At 40.3% G+C, this 14,930-nt stretch overlaps 1 protein-coding gene across 1 annotated transcript in view; it reads left to right on the top strand.

The window, feature by feature from the left end:
* The window catches only part of LOC106513526 (low-density lipoprotein receptor-related protein 2), a gene marked incomplete in the record, with an annotated part of 27,222 nt that extends 12,902 nt beyond the window's left edge, over positions 1–14,320 (top strand). Inside the window, 32 exon segments of the mRNA XM_014002401.1 lie at positions 33–173; positions 394–621; positions 781–1,029; positions 1,124–1,342; positions 1,423–1,674; positions 1,766–1,993; positions 2,128–2,376; positions 3,531–3,704; positions 3,779–4,045; positions 4,190–4,405; positions 4,563–4,742; positions 5,191–5,301; positions 5,520–5,684; positions 5,760–5,972; positions 6,058–6,287; positions 7,552–7,681; positions 7,829–8,022; positions 8,181–8,367; positions 8,784–8,993; positions 9,150–9,333; positions 9,402–9,603; positions 9,756–9,920; positions 9,993–10,193; positions 10,271–10,498; positions 10,630–10,767; positions 10,920–11,121; positions 11,189–11,314; positions 11,628–11,735; positions 13,175–13,411; positions 13,608–13,911; positions 14,037–14,124; positions 14,255–14,320. Of these exon segments, the coding sequence (XP_013857855.1) occupies positions 33–173; positions 394–621; positions 781–1,029; positions 1,124–1,342; positions 1,423–1,674; positions 1,766–1,993; positions 2,128–2,376; positions 3,531–3,704; positions 3,779–4,045; positions 4,190–4,405; positions 4,563–4,742; positions 5,191–5,301; positions 5,520–5,684; positions 5,760–5,972; positions 6,058–6,287; positions 7,552–7,681; positions 7,829–8,022; positions 8,181–8,367; positions 8,784–8,993; positions 9,150–9,333; positions 9,402–9,603; positions 9,756–9,920; positions 9,993–10,193; positions 10,271–10,498; positions 10,630–10,767; positions 10,920–11,121; positions 11,189–11,314; positions 11,628–11,735; positions 13,175–13,411; positions 13,608–13,911; positions 14,037–14,124; positions 14,255–14,305 (6,077 nt within the window).
* Between the last annotated feature and the right edge of the window lie 610 nt (positions 14,321–14,930).

Raw genomic sequence — 14,930 nt, 5'->3', positions numbered from 1 at the left:
TGGCTCAGATGAAATTAACTGTCAGAGCGCAGCACCTCCTGAAAGTCCAACTAAAGTCCTGAAGTGTCGCTTTGGCTCCCAACTGTGTCGAGATGGAACGGCATGTGTTGTATCAAGTCATTTTTGTGATGGAGAGATGGACTGTCAGGATGGATCTGATGAAGAAGACTGTGGTATTTATCTAGCTACTGGTGTTTTTGTTTGCATGTCTCTAAATGGAACCTATTGATCTCTTTTTGATTTCAGATGATGCAGGTAATGATCTTGGTAGTTTTGTACAAGATGGGGACTTGACTGAATCTCCTGTACCCACAGACAAAAAAATTACAATTTGTTGCTGATAAAATCACGTTAAGGCTTTTTTTGACTCTTGATATTTTGTCACATTTCTAGATGATGCTGAGAGTGATCCTGGCATTTCTGTAGAGTACGAGTACAGAAATGAATCTCCTGCTCCCACTGAATATGTACCTCCACCTCCCACCACTCCACCATGCACCAGTCCTTCAATTCTCTGTCCTGGTTCCTCTATATGTATCAAACCATCACAGATGTGTGATAAAAGGAGAGACTGTCCTGATGGGTTTGATGAGAAATGTGTCAAAAGATGTCCATCTCGGTGTAAGTGGTTTAAGGATGCAGTAATCATTTTTGTTATAAAACATTCTGTGGTAATACTTGAATAAAGATGTGAACTAGCATATTGACAAATAGGCTTTGCCTCCGTTCAAGTGTTTTTAAGCTGGACCCAATTTTATTTTATTTATTTTTACCCACCAGCTGACTTCCGCTGCAAAGACCGTCGAAGCTGTCTTCCAGTGAGTCTAGTTTGTGATGGTCGCTCTCAATGTAACGATGGCTCAGATGAAATGAACTGTCAGAGTGCAGCACCTCCTGAAAGTCCAACTAAAGTCCTGAAGTGTCGCTTTGGCTCCAAACTGTGTCGAGATGGAACGGCATGTGTTTTATCGAGTCATATTTGTGATGGAGAGAGGGACTGTCAGGATGGATCTGATGAAGAAGACTGTGGTATTTATCCAAAATTGGAAAATTTCTTCTTCACCTTTTTAGGGAAAAAACATTTTATACACTGTTGATGTATTTTTCTAACTTTCATTTCCAGACATTGCTGCAAATAATCCTGTGGAGAAGGACTTCCTAAATGAATCACCGAAATCATTGAAACGATTCGCTGAGCCTCCCACCACTCCTCCATGCACCAGCCCCTCAGTTCTCTGTCCTGGTTCCTCTATTTGRATCAYYCCATCACAGATGTGTGATAAAAGGAGAGACTGTCCTGATGGGTTTGATGAGAAATGTGTGAGAAAGTGTCCCTCTAGGAGTAAGTTGGTTGGCTTTCATCATATTGAGAGAGAAAAAAGTACATGATTATATAATGGGTTCTAAATATTTAATCTGCAGGTGACTTTCGCTGTAAAGACCGTCGGAGCTGTGTCCCCAGAAGCCAAGTTTGTGACGGCCGCTCTCAATGCAATGATGGTTCAGATGAATTTCAGTGCGCTAGGGCAGAAACTCCTCCTGAAAATCCAGCTCAAGGCCTGAAATGTCGCTTTGGCTCCAAACCGTGTAGAGATGGGACTGTGTGTGTCCTCTTGAAGCACATTTGTGATGGGGAGAGGGACTGTACAGATGGATCAGATGAAGAAGGATGTGGTATTTAACCAAAAAGATACAATTGATTGCTGATTAAATAGCCTTAATGTGATTATTTTTTTACTCTTGTGATCTTATGTCACATTTCTAGATGATGCTGAGAGTGATCCTGGCATTTCTGTAGAGTACGAGTACAGAAATGAATCTCCTGCTCCCACTGAATATGTACCTCCACCTCCCACCACTCCACCATGCACCAGTCCTTCAATTCTCTGTCCTGGTTCCTCTATWTGTATCAAACCATCACAGATGTGTGATAAAAGGAGAGACTGTCCTGATGGGTTTGATGAGAAATGTGTSAAAAGATGTCCATCTCGGTGTAAGTAGCATGACACTGTGGTGACCATTTAAGTTGTAAATTATTTGTTCAAATGTGTTCCAAATAAATTTATGTAAATCCATTGATGTAATGAACAAGCAAGGGATTTAGCTGTACGTTTTTGTTTTCCATAGCTGACTTTCGCTGCAAGGACCGCCGGAGCTGCGTCCCTCGAAACCTAGTTTGTGATGGCCGCTCTCACTGCAATGATGGCTCCGATGAGGCAGACTGTCCAGGTGTAGCTCTACCTGCAGCTCCAACTAACATCCTGAAATGTCGAATGGGCTCCGCTCTCTGCCGCGACGGGACAGAATGTGTTCTGTTCAGTCACATCTGTGATGGAGAGAGAGACTGTCGGGATGGATCAGATGAAGAAGAATGTGGTGAGTTCCTTTTTTTTAATATAATGTTGCTGTAAACTTGATGTTTTCAGGAGAGCAAAATCTTTTGTACTCAATGAAATTAGTTTTGGGTCAATTTCCAGTAAGCAATGTGTTTCTCTCTGCCTTTGTAGCACAATATGGCTTGATTTACCAGTATATCATGCATTTTCATGCTTGGTGAATAATTGCAACAGGTCTGGAATTGGCTATCTTTACATGAACTTAAGTAATCAGAGTAAATGTCCAATAGAAAAGAATTGCACCATGTAAAATCTCCAGTCTGAATATTCAGCTTGATCAGAATGGATTTGTAATCTGAATGGAGAGGGGTGGTTTTATGATTGAAACTGTGCATTTAAACACTTATTTTGATGTTCTGATTGTGGAAAACTGACCTGACTGCATATGTGCGCCCTATAACCTGATAATCCAATGGTTTCTGGTCTTTAGTGGAGGGAGGGGCAACAGTGCTATAGTTGCCAGCAGCACAGAACTTTCAAGGATGTTTTTTCTCCCGTTTTCTCATCTGGTAAAGGAAGACAAACTACATATGTTTCACAAATAGCTTAATCAGGGAATGCACAGACGTCTCAATTATTAAAACCTGGCATAGGTCCATTCTGGGTGCGCAGAAAACAGAATATTTATGTTCATTACAGAAGTAAAACTAGTTTTTTTTTTGTTTGTTTTTTTTAGGGAAATTTTAAAACTATACCTGTGTCAGTACTATTCTGAATAAGTCTGCTGCATGTAAACACTTGTCGTGATCAGCTTAATTTTGTGCTCATATGATGATTCATTAAGATTATTTAATCCAAATACATTTCAATTCAGTCAAACTTTGCATATGTAAATGTAGCAACTTAGAAAAGTGTATTTTAGATTTCTCAACTAATTCTCCTCCATCTATCCATCCATTTTTTCACTTATCTGGGATGGGGTTGTGGGGGCAGCAGCTTAAGCAGAAATCCAGACGTTCCTCTCCCCAGCCATTTTGGCTAGCTCCTCTGGAATTCCAAGGTGTCCCAGGCTAACTGAGAAACATCCAGCACGTCCTGGGTCTTCTCCCACTGGGACTAATTCTCAAATGAAGTGAAATCAACCCAATTTAATTCTGTAATGGGGAAAATTACCATTTGTCTTTAAACTTACAGATTCTACAGCAACTTCCAGTGAATCTCCTTCACTTAGCCAGCCGTCCTGCAGCTTCCCTTCAGTTCAGTGTCCGGACTCATCAGTGTGCATCAACCCGTCACAGGTGTGTGATGGAATACAAGACTGCCCTGGTGGATCTGATGAGAACTGTGTGAAAAAGTGTGCTGACAGGAGTAAGTGAAGGTTTTTCATTTATTTTTAATTTGTCTTTTTAATCATTTGATTTAATTTTTTTTTCTCTTCACAGCTGATTTTCTCTGCAAGGACCGTCGGAGCTGCGTGTCCAGGAGTCTGGTCTGTGATGGTCGTGCTCACTGCTACGACGGCTCAGACGAAGCAAACTGTCGGAGCGTTTCTGCTTCTCCAGCTCCGCGTAAAGTCTTGAAGTGCCGCATGGGCTCGAGGCCATGTAATGATGGCAAAGAGTGCGTCTTATTCAGCCACATATGTGATGGAGAGATCGACTGTTTGGATGAATCAGATGAACAGGGATGCCAAGAAACCTGCAATGAAGGTTGGTTGGTTAGGATTGTTTTATTTTGTTGTCTCACCTTTGCACTGTTGGACAAAATGTATTTGTAAAACATTTAGTTGATCGGAGGTTGACTTAAATTTCAGTACCTTGGATATTAACTTTAATGCAATTTGAATTTCCTAGGAGAGTTTCAGTGCGCCCATGGAAAAATGTGCATCCCTGAGACTGAGGTGTGCGACGGGAAGTCTCAGTGTCGGGATCAATCTGATGAAAAGGACTGCTGGGAACAAACCAAGAGCTGTGAGCATCGTTGTGCTGATGGTCAACGCTGCATCCCAAAGAAATTCATCTGTGATGGAGAACAAGACTGCCTGGATGGTTCAGATGAAATGGACTGTGGTAGGTTCTTAATTTTTAAGATTAGATGACCTAATATCCAACACTTCCAAAGCTATTATTCAAATGTGAAACTGCATTAAAAATTTCCAGTGATTTTTTTTTTTAAACTTTACTAGCCCAATAGCTATCACTGAGCATTAAACATTTTTTTTTCCAGACTTCAGTCTTTCTACAACAGTGTTTCCCCTCATCACCTCCCCACCAGCTTGCGTCACTCCTTCAGTTCTGTGCCCAACTTCATCAAAGTGTGTGTCTCAAAATCAACTTTGTGATGGACAAATGGACTGTCCTGATGGCTTTGATGAGAAGAATTGTGTGGTTCGATGTGAAAACCCAAGTAAGTTCAGAAGTTGCCATGATGCCAAATTAGCTGTAGTTAACACCTGAAGGCAAAGGTAGATTTTTCTGCTTAAAGCTTTTAGCAAAATATCTAAACTAGTCAGATTTTGATGAAACTTAAAGGAATCATTGGAGGTATTTACAGCTGACTTGGCCAACACTATAATGGCTAACTCAAGACAATTTTACAATGAACTGAAGTTTGATGCTGTAGCAGCTGAATCTTCAACACACCTTGCAAGATTTTGTACTATTGGACAAAGTTGTGTATAATGCCACTTTACAAGGTTTAATCAAATACTAAATCTTAGCATGATTCTGTTCTAAAAATGTAGCATGAAAAATTACCAATGAACAGACTGGTGGGCTGCCTTTTACCAATCTAAAGGGTTATATTAAATCTTTAAAATCAGGACTTTAAATATGTATTTTTCTTTCCACATCAGATGACTTCCTGTGCAGTGACCAGAGGAAGTGCATCACAAGACAACACGTGTGTGACGGCCGTGCTCACTGTCCGGATGGTTCAGATGAGAAGCAGTGTCAGTCAGTCACTTGTAAGTAAAAACAAACTTAACTCTTGGCTCTAAATTTTGGAGCTTGAGTTGTATCCAGCCTATAACCACAAACCCAAATGTTTTTAGCAATGCACCAGCAAACATGGTTTCAGCTTGAAGTCCGGTTTAGATTAGATCCCTGTCCTGTTTTGGATAGAGGACATTTGAGGAAAACTCTCTGGATTTCATCGTTTCAAATTCTTTTCTCTCTGCAAAAGCCATTAATGCACCCAATTCGAGATCCAGCCCTTTGAAGTGCCGCACAGGTTTCAGGCTGTGTAAAGATGGCCTGGAGTGTGTGATGTACAGCCATGTGTGTGATGGAGAGCCAGACTGCCAGGATGGATCTGATGAGGAGGGATGTGAGAGTCACTGCAAACCAGGTTTGTTTTTGGAAGACTTTAAGGAATAGTCAGAGGGAAATGTTGTGATTGTAATTAGTTTTTAAACTTTTCCAGGTGAGTTCCAGTGTTCTCACAGGAAGAAATGCGTCCCACAAGAGCAGGTCTGTGACGGGCGGAACGACTGTCAGGATGGATCTGATGAAAAAGACTGTTCAGTACAAAGTGAGGACTGCCATCTCTGTGACAACAACTCACGCTGTGTACCGCCGACCTTCCTCTGTGACGGAGAAAAAGACTGTGCTGATGGATCAGATGAAGGAAACTGTGGTGAGTGGATTACAACAACTTTAGTGACTTGGAGCTTCATTAGCTTTCTAAATATCGATGCTTATTTCATTTTTTTTCTCCTCAGGTTCAGTTGCCTGTGCAAGTAATCAGTTCCGCTGTGCAAGTGGACAATGTGTGTCTGAAGCTTTTAAATGCGACGGATATCCTGACTGCAGGGATCATTCTGATGAGATGTACTGTCCACGACCGCCACGCTGCCCTAAAGAGCTCCGATGCCCAAACAGCCACGAATGTTTGCAGAAAGAGTGGCTCTGTGATGGAGAAGAGGACTGCAAAGATGGCTCAGATGAGAAGGTGCAAGACAATCTGAAGGGATGAAAGTTTTTAAAGCATGTAAACCATACTTTAAGTGGTTTAGAGAAGTAGTAAATTGATCATTTCATGATGAAACTATTGAGGGCTTATTGTTTTCTAAAGTTTGAACCATGTGAAAACGGTGAAGATGTAAAGCAAAGCCATCATTGTGTAACACTGTAAAATCAATGTTCACATGAGCCCAAAGAAAACTGGTCAATTTTAAACAACTTAAAATCACATTTTGGGTAACATTTGGATAATGATTCAATGATTAACAAAGTTTCTGGTACTGTAAGTACAAAGTTTTTTTTTTTTTTTTTAGTTATTTTTAATGGAGTAAAAAACTAACTTTCATTCAGGACTGCATCCTTCGAAGGCTGAATTTGTCGGCTGCTTATGTCACTGCACCACGCTGAAGGCTATCCAAATGTGGCCCATTAATGCAACCTCCTTTCCCCCGATTTGAGGGAGATATCCTTCTCACCCCACCCTATACACAGAGATGCATTTCGTGCCGACCGGAGATTATTTTTTCTTAAATTTTGCTTGTAATGACGGACAAAGTGAGACAGGAGTATAGTTTTAAATTTAAACTTTCAATTTTTATGTTAGCGGTGTTGGGCATTTGTCGTTTGCATAGACAAGGTTTTAATGTCAAATCGTAAACAAGCTCGTATGGCAGGTCCCCTAGTTCATGTATTGCCTCTAAACTAATATTTATTTTTGGTAACTTGCTAATTTTGATCTATTTAATCTTAATTGCTTCAGTTTAGCGCCATCAGTTACTTGGTGACAGGACATGCGTTCGGATAGGGGTGGGAATAAAGCTGAAGGCTTGACTGTCCAAATTCAGTCACCTCTGATCTTTGTGGTCGACAAAAGACCCAACCCACGTAGGCCAGGTCCTTCAAAGGATGCAGCCCCTGAATTTGGACGTCTGTGTTTGACAAGTCATGTACCTCAGTTGTAACTAAATGTGACTTGCTGGGTATACTTTGAATAAATGTCCTGCCATTTTTGTCATTAGAAAGTGCTGAGGCTTTAAACCACGCTTCAACTTAAAATTTTACAGCAGACTTTTGTTCTTTCATCTGGAGTGGACATCACAAACTAAATAGGTTTTCTTGCAGTCATGGTGTGTGTGTGTGTGTGTGTGTGTGTACATGTGTTAAACATTTTAAAGCATGCTTAGATGAGTTTTAGGGCTGCTTTCACATTTTCACCACAGCTTTGAATGCACTAACAACTAACTTTTATCCAGAACTGTAACAGTCCACCAGCAAAGTGCAGGAAGTTCCAGTATCAGTGTGGAGATGGTGGTCAGTGTGTTCCTCTGTCCTGGAGATGTGATGGGATGAAAGACTGCTCCAATGGCATGGATGAGGACAAATGTGAGCATGTTAAGAGTTCTTCACAGCTGCTCAGCACCTGGCGTGAATTATTCCTGTTAAACACAGCCTTTATAGTGTCAGTGTAGAAATTGCTTTTGTCTAATTGTATTGACCTAAACCGAAATGAATATGTGCATGCATTCACAGGTAGCTTGAGAAAATGCCCCTTCCACCTTTACCAGTGTGGCAGCAAAGAGTGTTTGGAGCCTAAGCTGGTGTGTAACGGATTCACAAACTGTGCTGATGGCTCAGATGAAGGAGTGGGATGTTCTCAACGTAACTGCTCCAGTGCTTCAGCTCCACTTTGTGACCACAGCTGCATCAGCACCCCAAATGGACCCGTAAGTGTGAAATTAATCTGGTTTTCTGTTTAAAACACTTTGGATTTATTTGTCTTAAACACAGCTTAATCTACTAAGTTTGCACGGAACAATTTTTATTTATTTTTTAAGTAATATAAAACTGAAGGTGACTTAATTTTCTCTTTCCCCCTCCTCAGAGGTGCTTCTGTGGTGCAGGTTTCAAGCTACAGTCCAGCTCAAAGTCTTGTGTGGATGTTGATGAGTGCAGTTCAACACCAGGAGCTTCGTGCAAACAGATCTGTCAGAACACAGTTGGGTCCTTCAACTGTCGGTGCCACCCTGGCTTCTTCCTCGAGCCTGATAACAAAAGCTGCAAATCAAAAGGTGTTTGATGGGACAAACTGTCTTAATTGTACAATAATATTGAATGTAATATTTTTAGCGTATTTTATCAGGGATGCATCAATTTTACTCAAGCCCTACTTCAATTTATCAATGAAGTTCATGATTTTAAATTTAAACTAATTGTAGCTTTTCATTGAACATAAGCATTTTTGTCCTTTTTATACATTAACAATGAAATTCATTTAATTTTGTCAATCAATTCATATTTTTAAGCAGTTATCCCTACTTGTATTTTTAAGACATTTTGACTGGCTTTTCTAAGATTTTATTTTTTTTTTAACTGAGTGAAACTTTTCCTGCAGACAGCTGAGCTATGCCTTTTTTTTTTTTTTTTTTTTTTTTGTTGCTAAATAACATAATTTGTAAGCTGATATAACTGGTGTTTTTATTCCCAGATGAGCCTTTGCTTCTGGCATCAGTCCAGTCTGAGCTCCTGATCCTGGGGCTCCACAGTGGAAGCCTGCAGCTTCTCTCCTCTGCCAATCAGCCCGTCTTCTCTCTGGATTATGACCTGGTTCAGCAGAGAGTTTACTGGCTGAGCCCGGACTACCAGAGCGTCCGCTGGGCTGACATGAAAACCTCCAACAAAGGGACGCTGATTAAAGGTGAGGTTGAAACTGAACTTTTTTTAATAATTTCACAATTTGGAATCAGTGACCGAGCTTTAAGTGCCAACTGAAACAGATCTGATCAGTTAAAAGTGACCTTATAATTTGAAGCTGGATGTTGATTTGTTTTTATGGAATTTAATGTTTTTGCAGGTGTGAAGTCTGATTCCATTGCAGTGGACTGGGTTGGTAAGAATCTGTACTGGGTGGAAGGACTGGTTGGTCAGATTCTGGCAGTGAAGCTGAGCAACACCACGATGAGATCTCAGGACTTCACTGTGGTTCTTGGTGAAAACCTGGAGCAGCCAAGCTCACTCATCCTGCTGCCAGATAAAGGGTAAGATGATTTTCTTGTGTTTTTTTTAATAATTGATTTTTTTAGCTCTAAGTAATTGCTGTTCTCAGGTTGATGCTGTGGTCTGAGATCGGCAGCATCCCACAGATCGAGCGATCAGGGATGGATGGTTCACAGAGGAAGGTGGTGGTTAGCAGGGACCTGAGCTGGCCCGTCAGTCTGGCCTACGACTTCATGGATGATAAGGTGTACTGGGTTGATGAGAAGCTGCYCTGCATTGGCTCTGCCTCTCTGGATGGAGACAACATCAAGGTAAACYACCCTGAGCAGCAAGTTGCAAAACAAGTGTTATAAAGGTTTTAGTTTACACTGCATATTTGTCCAAATATCTTTTAACATTTGACATTTTATTACTGATCTCTGGAGTAGCCCACAGTAAACTGGCAGTGGTTCCATTTCAACAGATCCTCCAGTTGGCTGAGACGCCAAGCCCGTTTTCAGTGGCAGTTTTTAGTGATCGTGTTTTCTGGTCCGACACGAAGAGAAGAACCGTCCGCTCGGCCGACAAGAGAACTGGCAAAGATCAGAAAGTTCTTCTGAAGAAACCCGGGCAACCATTTGGACTGAAAGTGAGATTTTACCCTTTTTTAAAAGTCAAATTTTGAGATGTTGCTCTAAACCCCAGGTTTCCTGTCTCTCAGGTGATGCACGCCCTCTCCCAGCCGGCGGCATCGAACCCCTGTGAGCTGAGGCGCTGCTCCCATCTCTGCCTGCTGGCTCCAGGAGATGCCGCGGTTTGTCGATGCCCAAAGGGTCTGCTCCTTTCTCAGGATAAGATCACCTGCTCTCTGCCTGAAGAGTCYTCTTTCATCTTGCTTCTGTCTCGTGCCACAATCTACCAGGTGAGCCATCGACAAACATGGCCATTTTCTTTCATTTTCTCCCTTTTGTTTTTTTTTTTTTTTTTCCTTCTGTTTAGGTGTACTTGCGCTCAATGAGTCGTGATGGAATTGCGCTGAAAAAAATACCTAACGGCCGAGACTTTGCCCTTCCTGGAATCGAAGAAGCTTTAGGTTTAGACTTTTCATTTTCACAACTACTTCTGTATGTGGCTAATGCAAAACCTGGATCTGTGGATGTGCTGAGCCTCAGCAACTCCAGGTCAAGTCCAAAACTGGTACTTTCAGGACAAGTTGTGAAGCTGCAGGTATGGATTATTCAAACGTTCAGTTCTTTAATCTGAAAGGACACAATGATGCCAGTGTACTCTGACATGTCAGGTAGCTGGAAAACTGCTGCTTTGTGATGAAACATTTTCCCCCCATCCTTTTATCCCAGGAGGAGGATTCAGTCTCAGCTTTAGCAGTTGATTGGGTAACCTCCAACCTGTACTGGAGCAGTAAAGCAAGACCTGACATCCATGTGACATCACGCTKTGAAGGCTACACTACCTCACTGCTGCAGGGATCTATGGTGGTAAAGCTCTTAAATGATAACCTGGTGGTAAATTAAGATGAGTTTTTTGAAATGACAAACATGCAGTTATTGTTTTGTCAAAGCTAAATACCCACTGCTGGATCTTTACCAAAACTTTAATKCTAATATTAGGGGCTTTGTTTTCCCCCCAGGGCATTTCGTCCATAGCCCTGCATCCTTCCTCAGGTCGACTTTGCTACACCGCAGTAGTGATCACAGGTYTAAAGGATCAGACGGAGGTCGATTGTGCCTGGATGGATGGACGAAATAAAGTAGTGTTGTGGAGGAAGTCGAGCATTCCTGTCTCTCTGGTCTTCTCCAATAATGGAACCAGGATCTACTGGGCTGATGCTGGTGAGCATTTACAATTTATTTTTTAATACATTTGCTTGCATCAATGTAAAGAGTAATCTCTCCTCAGGTGAAGGAATAATAGGCTCTATTGGAGTGGATGGTTCAGGCTATGAAGAGTATAAAATTGGTCCCAATCTACTCCTGTCCTTCACACTCATTGAGAACYTCTTCTTCTGGGTCACTTTGGAGAGAGGTGAGAACCAAATATGACAGCACTCAGAGCTGATTGAGTCAAATCACCTGAAACTATACAAGTAGTCTGAACACTTGAATGTCAAATCAGACTTGGTTCTCAGATTAAAGCTAAAGTGATTGGCTCAATACAATGACTGAAATAGCTCCCAGTATTTCCAGGTTTTCTACCTGTCCTTGTGTTTCTAACCTTCAGTCAGCAGATGGCAGCAGAGGCAGAATGTTCCTTTGTCTTAAGAATTACTGCAAAGAAAATGCAATCTTTTGAAATGTCATTTAGAAATTTTTATTTTATTTCTATTTTACATGTGTAGATGTAAACAAGCTGTGGTTCAGTGATGGACTTCAGCCAAAACAGTTGTGGTTTCAAACAAAAACCAGTGTGGTGGAAATAAGATCCTACAACAACGACAGCCAGTCAGGTAGGTACTTCCTGCTGTTTAATTTCTGCTCAGCTTCTCACCAACGGGGGAGAAAACGGAGAAACTGTAGAACTTGTGTAAATTTTTTGACACATATATATTAAAAAATCTCACATTTCAGCATAAAATAAAAAAGGTAAATTAAATCAACAATAGAAGTGAAAAGTCTAAAGATCAAAATATCTAAGACGACAAACTCCAGAACAGGATTTGAATTTGAAACTTAATGAATTATCAAATATGTGTAAAAAAAAAAAAAACCCCACAAAACCCAAATTTGAGCATTATTAAACAAGCTTAATAAAACAAGTAAATTGTCTTGTGTGATTTTAATAGTTTGTCCTTGAGTGCAGACAATACTACAACTCTTATTTCAAGCTGTTAATGAGTTTTAAAATGTCAGTAAAATAATTTGGTCTAATATAATTGGTAACAATACATTATTAAAACTTGATTTAGGAGTAATTATTGCAGTTTTTATTGGTAAAAATCATGCTCAAAGTTTCATGCATACAGTTCAATTTTTTAAAATGTTTTAGATGTGATTATGTAATTGCAACAAAACAAATGCAGTTTTTATGTAGCTSTGTTGTATAATTTTATCCAACATTCAGACATAATGTGCGGTCAGAGTTTGTTTTACTCTGGCTGCTAAAGCTGCCTCTTGTCCTCACTCAGATCATTTTATAATGCATCAACTCCTGCCCAGGTTTGTAATGCTGACAAACTGGTTTGCTTCACACTACCTGCTTAATTTGTATAGCAGAAACAAGCTYGACCAGTCTGTTAGTCACAACACAAGAATCGCACCGTCTGCATCACAAGCTTTTCTCAGGGGAGGAGACTGAAGTGTYTTACTGGACACTGCTGCCAGAATGAAAAGATTTATTTAGGCTCAGTTGGAGGTGAATACACGCAGCATGGTGTGATACCTGCAGGGGATCAGCAGGCTGAGATCCCACTTTGTTCTGCAGTGGGAGAGGGGACTGACYGATGGAGCTGCAACACCAACCAAACACACACACTGTTGCACAATCACATGTAGAGGAATTTGTTTCTAAAGTACCCATTGTGTTTATACCATTGTATGGACAATTATGGGTAAGATGAGTGGACTGCACTGTGATGCTTTGGCTTAATAAAAACTGCATTAAGGCTTTTTATATAAGAATTACTTATATGGAAGTGAAATTCTGAAAAATTATGACAATCTMATCTCTGCATAATCACTGATTAATCCTATCAAGAATATTTAAACAAATAGAATTTTTAATTAAATAAAAAATACATGAAGTACTTTTAACAAGTGTTAATACTTCAAATCTGTAACASTTCTGGCATAAATGATTGAATTTTATCACCTCCTCTCCAGTCAATGCTAGTGTCCTGAGAAGTTTGTTTTACCCAAAAGACAAATCTGCATTTTTTTCCTTCCCCAGGACACAACAGCTGCTCAAATAAGAATGGCAGATGTGCCCACCTGTGCCTGCCCTTTCCTGGAGGTCATACCTGTAAATGTGGGAGGGGCTTTTACATCAACAATGGCACTTCRTGTAATCCGCTTCCCGCCTGCCCAACTGGTGAAGAGTCCTGCTTTGATGGCAGCGAGTGCGTCAGCAGCAACAAGTTCTGTGACGGCCGTGTGGACTGTCCAGACAAGTCAGATGAGCAGGACTGTGAGTTTTCAGCCACATTGGCTAAACTTGGATGCATATCATTTAATCACATAATCTATTAGAAACAGTATTTGGTGTACTAACACTATTATGGGTAATACATTTACATTTTTRAAGGATTGACATAAAAATGTGGGGCAAAAGTTTAACTTTTTCCTTTTTTAAAAAACTGGCAATCTCCTAACTTTTCTTTCAGGTCCAAACTTTGCTTCAACCTCAACCAAACTAAGCAATGACCACTCCCTGCAGTCTTCATCCTTCCATCCAGAGACTCAGAACTCTATTCCTTTTGATGACAACTCTGCTTCCTGTGGTCTCGAACGCTGCAACGGCCACGGCAGCTGCATCGCTGAAGGCAAAGCCACTGGTTGTCAGTGTCTGCCTGGTTACAAAGGAGAGTTCTGCCAGGAGCAGAGCAGAAAGAGCCACCCTGCTGTCYTCATAGTGGCTTTCTGTCTCATCGCTGCACTGATGTTGGCTGTTCTTGTTTTCTCTAGGAGGTACCGACTGTTTTCTCTTTGGCTTTATTCTGAAAATAACCTGTTAATTCTAGTGTTACAGCAGTGGAGCCTGCTCTTTTTGTTGTTAAATATGAAGATAAATGTTGGTTGCTTTGTTTGAACAGGAAAGGATGGGAGTATTTCACCAGGTCTACAGATAAAGAGACTCTAATGGATCACATGGTTCTGCCTGAACAAGAATCAGACACAGAGGTAAAAATAACTTGAAGCTGAAATTTTTCAAAAGTAATACTTTAATCTCTCTTTTAAAGTAAATTTGGTGGCTTGTTGAAATTAACCCTGTTGGCAAAATATGTGCTTTAAATAATTTTTATTATTCTAGGAGRTGGAGTCTCCAGCAGATGTGAAGAAACCCCTGCAAGATGAAAAATAAAATTGATCAAACACTCTCATGCATTCAGGTTAATGTTTTTTTTTTAGGTCAACTTTAATCATTCAGACGCTACAAAAGATTCATTTTACTTGCCATGAATGTCTAAATGCTTTCTTTTAATAAAATTATGAGCCAAAAAGACTGTTTTTGATGTGTTTTTAAAAATCAATTKATCAGCAATAAAACCTGCCCCAATCACATGTAGCACTAGGTAAGTTCATTTACCAATTCAGAGAACTTTTAAAAATGTAAAGAAAAGTTTAGGTCATCTGATTCTCTACTCAGAAAGCATGATGCAGTTTAACATGCAGAACTATGAAGTGATATTTAATAAAAGCTGTTTGAAATCTGAGCTGCATGATGGTAATGTTGGGAGGAAATGACTCGTTTTTTAAAGGAAAAAGACACAAAGCAGAACTGGATTCAGGAAAAGCTGCCACCTGCTTCAACTGGCTGTAGTTTGAAAGTACGGGGGAAACAGACAATCAAGTGTAGTTTAGATAGAAATGAACACTTTAATGTTCATTATAAGTAGGCCATTTTATAACATGTCTCACCTTTACAATAAAAAAAAATCTGTTTTAAAATCCAATCAAAATTGACCAAGTTATGGTTTCGTGTTGAG

The sequence above is a fragment of the Austrofundulus limnaeus genome, unplaced genomic scaffold (genome assembly GCF_001266775.1).
Source record: "Austrofundulus limnaeus strain Quisiro unplaced genomic scaffold, Austrofundulus_limnaeus-1.0 Scaffold13, whole genome shotgun sequence".
Taxonomy (NCBI): domain Eukaryota; kingdom Metazoa; phylum Chordata; class Actinopteri; order Cyprinodontiformes; family Rivulidae; genus Austrofundulus; species Austrofundulus limnaeus.
Note: the sequence above shows the minus strand (reverse complement) of the source record. Positions and strands in the feature narration are given on the sequence as shown.